This window comes from Eptatretus burgeri, chromosome 5 (genome assembly GCF_056783735.1).
Source record: "Eptatretus burgeri isolate ZD-2024b chromosome 5, Ebu_testis_v1, whole genome shotgun sequence".
NCBI lineage: Eukaryota > Metazoa > Chordata > Myxini > Myxiniformes > Myxinidae > Eptatretus > Eptatretus burgeri.
The window spans coordinates 15194516-15205371 of record NC_140965.1 but is presented as its reverse complement, the minus strand read 5'-3'; the positions used below and the strand labels follow the sequence as shown (position 1 = coordinate 15205371).

The 10856-nt window shown below is 44.4% G+C and overlaps 1 protein-coding gene across 1 annotated transcript in view; it reads right to left on the bottom strand.

The window, feature by feature from the left end:
• Positions 1-47: 47 nt before the first annotated feature.
• The window catches only part of GATD1 (glutamine amidotransferase class 1 domain containing 1), a 27975-nt gene continuing 17166 nt past the window's right edge, over positions 48-10856 (bottom strand). Inside the window, exons 2-6 of the mRNA XM_085880801.1 lie at positions 7792-7899; positions 7560-7654; positions 6482-6575; positions 5485-5596; positions 48-904 (exon numbers count right to left, since the gene is read on the bottom strand). Of these exons, the coding sequence (XP_085736927.1) occupies positions 898-904; positions 5485-5596; positions 6482-6575; positions 7560-7654; positions 7792-7899 (416 nt within the window). The 3' untranslated portion in view covers positions 48-897. The remainder of the gene's footprint in view (positions 905-5484; positions 5597-6481; positions 6576-7559; positions 7655-7791; positions 7900-10856) is intronic.

Genomic DNA, 10856 nt, shown 5'->3' with positions numbered 1-10856 from the left:
TGGTGGTCCAACCACATGCTTATGCAGACACGTGCATAACAAAAACATAACCACGTGTTCATGTCTTTTATAATAGAATCTGAGAGCGGAACTGGCTCACAATCTCTCAAAACGCGGAACACAAGGGTAGGGCCGAGTTGAGAAAATTAGAAGGAAAAAGGACAGGAGAGAGAAAGGTGGTGGGTAGTGTCAAAATAATCAAAAGAAAATGTATGAAAGAGGGCATGGGGGTTCAAGGGTAAAAAGTTACATCATATTGGTATTTACAAGGGATAATTAAGTTAACGGCTCCTTCCTTGAACTAAGTTCACAGGCCTAATCGAAGATTGTCTTCATCAGTTGAACAGAATTCACATTAAATTGATCACTGATGTGGACCTACTCATTTTATTCATAAAGGGACTGTGTATCAGGTGGTGCTGGACCGAATGAACTTTAGTAAAGGAAAGTATAAAAAAAAAATAAGGAAAATGTCTGTTCTACAAGTTCGTGAACGTACTTGATACGAGTCATTAAGACTTTGTGAACATGAATTGCAGTTTGGTTCCGGAGACGCCCTCATACAACCACAATGTAAATATTTACCTTGAAGCTAGTCATGGGGTATGTGCATTGACATATTTTACAAGTACTAGTATCAAGTTCCTTCATAAACTTTCAAAAATGAAAAATTGATTCATCGAGATCAAAATGGTCACCATCAGCAGCAACCGATAGTTTGATTGGATTGTCATCAGTTGCTGCTATATTAATCCTGGACACAAGAACATCCACATATTCAATGTCCACCAAACGGAGGCCGTGGGTACAAGGAACCACACGGAGGTCGTGGGTACGAGGAACCGGGCTGAGATGTGCCGCCAATGCATGTCCCTCCTAGTGCATCTTCCAGACGTTTTATTTCCTGTTGTGCAAAGATGAGAAATTACAAATGGAGAAGCGGGTAGACATTGTTAATGTGTCAAGCAATTGTCACACATGAAAGGAATGTCCTGTCACCTGCATGAAGATCAGCGCAAGATCTTAGAAGTTAAATAACAAAGACAGATAAGATAGGGAAGACAATGTCCTCCTTAAATGTAACACCCTCCCATTTACACTGAGGGAATTAGTTATCAAGAAGTTGTGTAAAACGTGACTTTCAAAATGACGTATAAATGCGAACGAGGCCTTTCACACATGCACTGTGTGCGAGTTTTCAGCGGCTCGTTCCCGCTAAACGGGGCACTTTGAACATGCCGTTGCTCGCACACAATCAAAATCAAATGGTCCTTTTAACATGATTTTCAGCATTTAAACGATAGTGGCAATTTTGAAATGGTAAACCACAATCGTGTTCCTGGATGCAAATCAGACTTGCGAACAAGCAAGAAATATCTGTGGATGAGAGGTGTTGAGTTCCTACCATTCCCTGTCAATCCCACCGAGCGGCCACACAAACACACCTCCTTTTGGTTTAAAAAAAAATGCAAGAATCCAGCATAATTTCTCATGGTCCTGGAACCAATCAAACAATGTATTGTTACAGACAAGGGGTCGGCCGCCAACCGACCGCTCTGAACGGAGCCACAAGTCGAGTCGGCCCGACCGATCGCCCGGAATATCGATCGCCGCCCGGATAACTCCGAGCGACGGGTCCTTGCACAAGAACCGAAATGCGTCAATCGGCAGATCACGTGGGGTAGGGTCGATTGCCAATCTTGAATTTACCTAAATACCCACGTGACCAACTACTGGGGTATTCCACCCTCGACGTATCTCGTACGGAACAAACCGCCGGGGCGAGCTTGTCCGAGCGGCGTAATCCCGAGAACCGTCGGTCCAAATGTCCCCCTATTACGGCAAACCAACTGCTTTCTAACTCCCAACACACGAAATGTTCAGTCAATGAGGGAATGGATGCAATGAGCAGGTTTACATTCACACAAGGACATTTATTATAATGAAACACATATGCAATTAAATAAGGCAAAACACGTATGCAATTATACAAGCAACAAAAGCACGACAAAAGAACTATAACCGTCTACTTAATATGTACAGTCATTTACACTTAACAGCAGTTCCTACTTATTAGACGGGCCCACGGACACACGTATGCACGCGCGCGCACGCACGCACGCACGCAAATAAACGGTGGCTGAGGCCTTTAATCACGAGCTCCAGCTCGGACAGGTGAGCTGGAACTCAGCTTGACTCGAACCTTTCCACCTCGTGTGGTCTTCAACTTGTCCGGACCCGGGCTCCAGCGAGAGCGAGCTGGATCCAAATTGCCGTGAGCCGCGTTCCTTCCCGAGCTCCCACGAATCCTCCCGCGCTTCTCAACACGTGCCAGTGAGAGGAGGCGCCGATCCTTCCTGTCGATGCGTCGCTTCCCCGAGGAACCAACTCCATGAAGAGGCCAATGCGTCGCACCAAGCCGGGAAACAAAATGGAGAACGAAAAGCTCCACGAACCAAGAGGAAGAGGAAGAAGCCTCCACTCGCAGCTCGAGCCGAACAACCGGATCAAGTTCCTTCCAAAACAAAGCAACAGCCGAAGCTCACTGAGCCAGCCAAAGCAAAAAGCTTACTCCTCCCATGGGACTCAGCACACGAACTCTGCCACGGGACTCCCACGAACTCTTTACGCGGGACTTTCACGAACTCAGCCCACGAACTGAGCCCGACCACGGGACTCCCCCGAACTCTTTTACGAACTCAGCCCTACCACGGGACTCCCACAGGACTCTTTGTGAACAAAGAAAAGATGTCCTCTTTATCCTTTGCACCCCTCCCCCACACCCAGCGTGACTCATGCCCTCGTGATCCACCCCCCCCCCCGCTCAACCACGGGTGGGAGGGAGTTGTTGACGTCACCACAGGGTTCTTCTTCCTCTTCACAGAAGAGGGGGAGGGACGTCTCCATTGTTTGCTCCCTAACTATTAAATTGATCCGCAGCGCATCTAATCGATTTCAAAACATTTAAACAATGGAAGGTGAGCTATCGAGGGAACATGCACTTATCGACATAGCTGTCTAAGGGAACCTGTATGTTGTGTGCAATTGAATTGCAAATTCGTAACAGTATTTATATGACCTTCCCATTACTGTTGTTAAGCACCAAAACCAGATACGGTGTCTCCCTTAGGGAAGTCTGCCTGGTACATCTCACTCCCAGGTAAATAAATCGCTGGCACAAGATTTGTGTATTTTCACGTCGTGAAGATGTCCTTTGTCGATGAGTTGGTAACCATTAGTTTGTTGTAAATGACACACGGCATAGTCTTTCCAATTGCAGACGTCCCTTAAATAAATAAAAAAAATAAAAAAAAAAATAAAAAAAAAAAATCGCCAAACTTGCCATGTTCGCAAGAGGCATTTCCGCAGGGTTCAAGGTCCACTCACTGGCAAGTATCAGGGGTTTGGACAGAACGGGTATGTCCGGTTATTCGGGCCTTGCACTGCAGACTCCTCACCACATCGTTGGGATTTTCTGCAGGAAGTGCAGCCGCAAGATATCAGCCAAATCAGTGAGCTGAGAAAGTTCTCACACTCTGGTTGTGCAGAGGCACACTCCTTTCAGGTACTTTTCCAAGTATTTTGGCATACAGTGCCTCTAGAAAGTCCCTGTCAAAACTTTCACCTTTTGTTGCCTTATAACCTGGAATTATATTGCATTAAATCAGACTTTTCCCACCATTATGTACACACCGTAACCCCCAACTTCCAAATGAAAAACAAGTTGTACAAATTTCAGAAAATTTATTAAAAATACAAAACTAGAATATCTTCAATGGATAAGTGTTAGCAATTATAAATTAGCTCAGGTGTAACCAATCACCTTCAAAGTCATGCAACAAGTTAATTGGCTGACACCTGTGATAAATTACAGTGATTCTAATGATTTCAGAATAAAATCAGCTGTTTCTGGAGGTTTCCTCTGCTGGGTAGTGCATTTCACAGCAAGGACTCAACCATGAGCACCAAGGAGCTTTCAAAAGACCTCAGCGATAAAGTTGTGGAAAGGCACAGATCAGGGGATGAGTATAAAAAATATTTCAAAGGCCTTAAATATCCCTTGGAGCACAATCTAGATAATCATCAAGAAGTGGAAGGCGTATGGTACCACCAAGACCCTGCCTAGATCAGGCCGTCCCTTCAAACTAGATGATCAAGCAAGGAGGAGACTGATCAGAGGCCACCAAGAGGGAAATGGCAACTTTGAAAGAGCTGCAGGCCTTTATGGGGAAGACTAGTCACTGTGTACATGTGACAACAATATGGCAAGCACCCCACAAGTCTGGCCTGTACGGTAGGGTGGTAAGAAGGAAGCCATTATTCAAAAAGCCCACCTCGAGTCCCGTTTGAAGTATGCGAAAAAACACTCCAGAGATTCAGAAGCCATGTGGCAAAATGTTTTGTGGTCTGACGAAACCAAGATGGAACTTTTTGGCCTAAATGCAAAACGTTACTTTTGGCGCAACCCCAACACAGCACATCACCCAAAGAACACCATCCATACTGTGAAACATGGTGGTGGCAGCATCATGTTACGGGGATGTCTCTCATCATCAGGGACTGGGACACTTGTCAGGATAGAAGGGAAAATGGATGGAGCGAAATACAGAAGAATCCGAGAGGAAAAACTTACTGCCCTCTGCAAGAAAGCTAAAATCAGGACGGAAGTTTATCTTTTATCATGAAAACGACCCGAAGCACACAGCCAAAGCTACCCTAGAGTGGCTAAAGAACAAAAAGATAAATTCCCTTGAGTGGCCCAGTAAGAGCCCCGACCTAAATCCAATCAAAAATCTGTGGAATGTCTTGAATATTGCTGTCCATCAATGCTAACCATGCAACTTTATTGAGCTTGAACAGTTTTGTGGAGAAGAATGGACAAATATTGCCCAATCAAGGCATGCAAAGTTGGTGGAGACCGATCCCAACAGACTTGCAGCTGTAATTGCTGTCAAAGGCGCTTCCACCAAGTATTAACTCAGGGGGGTGGACACTTATTCAACCAAGATACTCTAGTTTTATATTTTTTATAAATTTTCTGAAATTTGTGGAATTTGTTTTTCACTTGGAAGTTGTGGATTACGGTGTGTAAATATAAGTGGAAAAAGTCTGATTTAATGAAATTTAATTCCAGGCGAGAAGGCAACAAAAGGTGAAAATTTTGAAATGGGGATGTAGACGTTCTACAGGAACTGTATTTTAGCTTTGTGAGCTATTTTAGGTAACAATCCTGATCTCACATGCACGACAGATGTCAACATGCTCCGACGGTCACTGTTGCTAGGGGCTTCTGCACATGCATGCCGAGAATTCTGGAGCGGATCACATAATTTTGAAAGTTCAATATTGGTTGGAGTCAACTTCCTTTTACACGGATTAAAAGTACAAATCAGTAAAATTCGATTAAAAAAAACAATTGTATGGGAAAGTGTTGCATTTTTATGCCTTAGCCTACAGTTAACCAAAAAATGGTGTTCATCGTACCGCATCCCACACAGCAGCACGAGGTTCTGAACGGCTGTGAGGGTAGATTGTTCATTTTGACCGGTCACCACGTGCCGATCCACGACAACATGCACGACACCAGACTGGCTTGCTTCAGGGAGAGGATAAAAGAGGAAATAAAATAAGTGAGAGCACCGAGGGGAAGTAAAAAGATAAAAGGAGGGGTGGGAAAGAGGATCACAATAGGATGGGGAGGGGGTGGAAGAGTGGAAAAAAGAAAAAGGGAAGGGGATTTAAAAAAAAGATGACATGGTATGGGAAGAACATGATGAGGTGGAACTAGAATGAGGAGGAAGATGGCGGAAGGAGAAAGAGGTCATCAACGATGGGTGGAGGGGTCATGGCAAATCTTGACACCTCATCATTGAACGACAACAAGACCTTGCTTGTGAAAACTATTAATACAGGCTTAGATTTACAGCAACTATATATATATATATATATATATATATATATATATATATATATATATATATATATATATATCAATGAATCACCAACAAGATTGTTTGTAAATGGTGTTAATTATACCTGAGTACTCAAGTGATATACTAGTTTTACAATTTGACCTCACCTGGACAAGTTGCACATTTTTCAAGCAATGATACGCGCGTTTCTACATACAATGCAAGCAGGCAACAATTCCGAGAACAATGTTTCAAGCAACTCCAAGGCAACAATCAGGAAGTCTCAAATATGGACAGGCTAACTGTTCCAACAAAAGATATAACCTTTCATGACAAACAAATAAGGGATAGCCAATAAAATATCCTTTACGTGTGCTCAATGACGCCATCACTCCCTCCCCCTCCGTGTGATGCCATCACCATCACCATCACCATCACCTTCCATTTCCCCCAACCCAAACCCCCTTTAAAATGGCCTCCACTATATTCATTCCCAACTTGGACAAGCGAATGGTAAGCGCACAAATTTACATCATTGTGCCACCCAGAGGAGAAAAAAATTAACGTACCACTAAATACAGCACCAGCATCTCTCGCAAAATCTTCAACAATAAGCTGCATCGTAGAGAAGTCAGCTCTTCTCACGAGCTCAAACACTGTGGGCTGAAATACAAAATACAACCGATGACAATAAGAAATGAGAAGGGCACTCGGAAGAGCGCATATCTCCGCCATGCATTGTCTGATCCAGTCGAACATATCGGGCCCAAAACATTTTTGAAATATCGTGCCACAAATCATTTTTGGCCCAATCTCTCAATGGTGAAGAATCACTTTAGAAATTAAATAATTCTCGTCTCCGGATTCTTATCTTCACCAACATTGAATCAATTCGTCCTCGTCACACACCCAGACCTGACCTCCAAATTTGATCCGAATCTGTCCACAAGTTTTTGAGATATCCTGCACACAAACAGACAAACAAACAAACAAACAGAAAAACAGGGGTGAAAATATAACCTCCTTCCACCTCCGGTGGTGGGGGTAAACTCGACCGGCAATCGGTAGAGCGCATACCACCACCAGGCTCAACATGTCACGTTTTATATCCCACCGATAGGCTGGATCTGCATCCGGACCTGAACCAAAACCTAATCTGCTTGTTCTTGTCACCTGATCAACTCATCCACCAAATTTTGTCATAACTCGACCACAACTTTTTGAGATATCGTGCTGTATAATCGCTTATGGCTCAATCTCTCAGTGGTGAAGAATTGCTTAAAAAAATAAAATTCTCGTATCTGGATTCGGATATCCATCAAAATCGAATCGATTCGTCCTTGTTAGACAACCAACCTGTCAACCAAGTTTTGTCTGAATCCGTCCACAACTTTTTGGAGATATCCTGTTCATAGACAAACAAACAGACAGACAAACAGGGGTGAAAACAACCTCTGTCCACCTTCAGTGGCAGAAGTAATAAACAAGAAAATATCATTAAGCATGGGCAGCACCATCACCTGCTCATTTACACACGTTACACATCAAAAAACAAAAATTCATAAAAGTAGGCCTTAACCTCCTTTCCATGAGACTTGACTGAGGTATAAAAGTGCATGATGCCTTTGAGCCCCCACCATGCCTTACTCCAGTGATGCTGTAACCACTGAAAGCCCAGGATTTATCCTCGTCCACAGCACAGCAGAGTGCAGCAACACCATGACTCACTGCACAGAGTGGCTCTGTGACAAGAGCAGAAAAAAAAAAACATTTAATGATTTCTGATGTTAGCATCAAATGTACCACTTTTGCACAAAAGTTGTAAATCGTTAAGGAGGCATGATGGAAGCACATGGCAAGTTAGTCCCGGAGTACGCACTCTGCTCCGAGACAAAATGTCGAATGATTCTCGCCAAGGACTGGCTGCTGGCAAGGTCGATCATGGCACCTTGTGCGCTGGGCAGCAGCAAGGCGTCGTAGCGAGAACCTGATAAAGGAGAAGTGGATTTGATGAGCAACTGAGAGAAAAACTGACAATATCCATTTTTAGCCCGAGTATTCTTCACTGCAATTGGCTAAAATTATGGGTCAAATCAGAGTGGTGACACGGTGGCCCACGAAACGACGACAGTTTTAATTTACTTGCACGTTGGTAAAGGCCCAGTCACACCTTGACGTTTTAGCCAGCAATGGCAACGTATCAAAATGTATGTAAAACGCTGGCTTACGTTGAACTTTTGATGTTTTTTTTAAGATTCGGACGTATTCATAACGAGTTGGTCGTATGCATAACATATTAGTAACGGACACAGAACGTTTCGTTGTCTTATAAATAACTTATACCAACGAATGCTTAGCCTGTTGTCCGCGTTCACAACCTATGTATGCCCAACGATAGTCTAACTTATGCATAGCGCTGCACGTATCGCCGACGATCACGTGGCGTAGCCTATTAAAAGGCTAACGCACAATGATTTAAATCATAACCGCCGGAGAAATGGAAGTGTCAACATCGCAGTCACACCTTGGCAATCTTGCCAGCGTATGCCGACCTCTGAAAAATGCGTCTAACATGTCCTGAAAACATGCTCTGCTGCTCTTGCTCACCCTCTCTCCGGTGTATTCACCCTCTCATTGGCGCAAGCTCATCTGCCATCTGCTTGGAAATCAGCAAACATTACTGCCCTGCACAAAAAGGTGCAAAAACAGATCCCTGCAACTACAGACCAATCAGCCTTCTCCCAATCATCAGCAAGGTTATGGAATCCATCATCGCTTCAGACATTAAATCCTTGTTCTTCTCCAATGGCTTGATTTCCGATCATCAATTTGGTTTCAGACCAGGTCACTCTACCCTGGATATGCTGCTTCTGCTCTCCCAACAATGGATGGAAGTCCTCAATGCCAGACAGGAAATCCGAGCCGTATCCCGAGACATATCACGTGCTTTTGACACAGTCTGGCACCTTGCCCTGCTCACCAAACTCTTCCTATGGTATCCAAGGCCATCTCCACTCATGGCTCACAGACTTCCTCTCCCGTCACAGTCAACGTGTGGCCCTAAATGGAGTTCTTTCATCCCCTCTTCCTGTCCCGGCTGGAGTTGCTCAAGGTAGCGTTCTGGGCCCTGTTCTTTTTCTGGTTTTCATCAACGATCTCTCAGACTCTGGAAAATCCTCTTTATCTCTTTGCTGATGACTCGACCCTCTGCCGTACAATCTGTCATCCCTCAGACCGGCAAGCCGTAGCTTCTTCGCTCACTGCAGATCTGGGTAAAATTACAGACTGGTCCAACACGTGGAACATGTCTTTCAATCCGGACAAATCTCACACTCTCACTATATCTCTCCGAAAGGACCGTTTAGAAAACCCCATCTACTTTCTCACCAATTCTCTGGAAGAAGTCCTTTCCTTCAAGCTTCTGGGTCTCACTATCTGCCATGATCTTTCCTGGGAAAGCCACATTTCCAAGGTGGCTTCCAAAGCCAGTCGTCGACTGGGAATCCTCCGTCATGCAAAGTCCTTCCCCGGCCCACCTGAGCTGCAGACCACATACAAAGTTTTTGTCCACAGCCTGATGGAGTACTGCTCTCCCCTCTGGGCTGGTGTTCCTGCCTCCCACCTTTCTCGGCTTCACGCTGTGGAAACCAAGGCATTTCGGACCCGCGGTGAGGGCCCTGTCACACCTTGACGTTTTAGCCAGCGTATGGCAACGTATCAAAATGTATGTAAAACACTGGCGTATGCTGAACGATTGATGTTTTTTTCAGTTTTGGGCATATTCATAACGAGTTGCACGTATGCATAACGTATTAGTAACATACACAGAACGTTTCGATAACTTATAGATAACTTATACCAACGAATGTTTAGCGTGTTGTCAGCGTTCACAACCTATGCCCAACGATAGTCTAACTTATGCATAGCGCGGCAGCGTATCGCCAACGATCAAGTGGAGTAGCTTATTAATAGGCTGCCGCTCAACGATTTAAATCATAACCGCACTAGAAATCGAAGTGTCAACATCACAGTCATGCTGAAGAAAAAAAAAAAAGAAAAAAAAAACCATGGAGTCTGGAACACTGACGGGCTCCTCCTGTGAAACCCATTTTTATGTACCAATTCCCCTAAACACTGCTAATACGCCATTATACGGTAGCTGTAAGTTAGAAACATGTTCCGTAAGTTCTGTGGTCGTCAGGAAGACATCAAATATGTCTACATACGTCAATATGCGTTGGAGATATGTGACATATAGGTTCAAAGCACGTTACTCATAGATTAGAAATAAGTTTCGGGTTCGCTAAACATTACCTCGACGCGTTTCGACTTATGAGTAACTTACAAGTAACGTGTGCCAACGATCGCATAACATGGCTCCAACTTATGGCCAGCGTATGCGGAATGTGCGAGTCATACGCTGGCATACGTCGAAAATTTTTGAGCATGCTTAAAATATATTGACAAGCTCGGCATACTACGACGTATGCCAGCGTGCCCTTAACGTATACAAAACTTACCCATTACGTATTCGACGTGTGCCAGCGTATTCAGCAAATTTTTCATACGTCGGCATACGCTGGCTAAGTCATCAAGGTGTGACAGGGTCTTGAGGCTGAGCCTTTGGGTCTCTCACTCTCTCACCGTAGGCAGGTCGGTGATCTTTCTGTCTTCTACCGTCTCCTCTCCGGTCTTGCTCCCCCTGCTCTGTCTGTGATTTGTCCCCACCACATTTCCACAGGGCGCTCAAGGTCTGCCAACCCCCTTCTGGTAAAACTACCAAAATCACGAATCACTGCTCACCTTCACTCTTTCATTCCTCTTTTTCCCACCTTTGGAATAAACTCCCTCACTCTGTTCAATCCTATTCTTCCCTCCAAGGCTTCAAAACAGCTGTTCACCACCACCTATCGTCCCCCATCCAAAATCTCGATCTTTTCTATC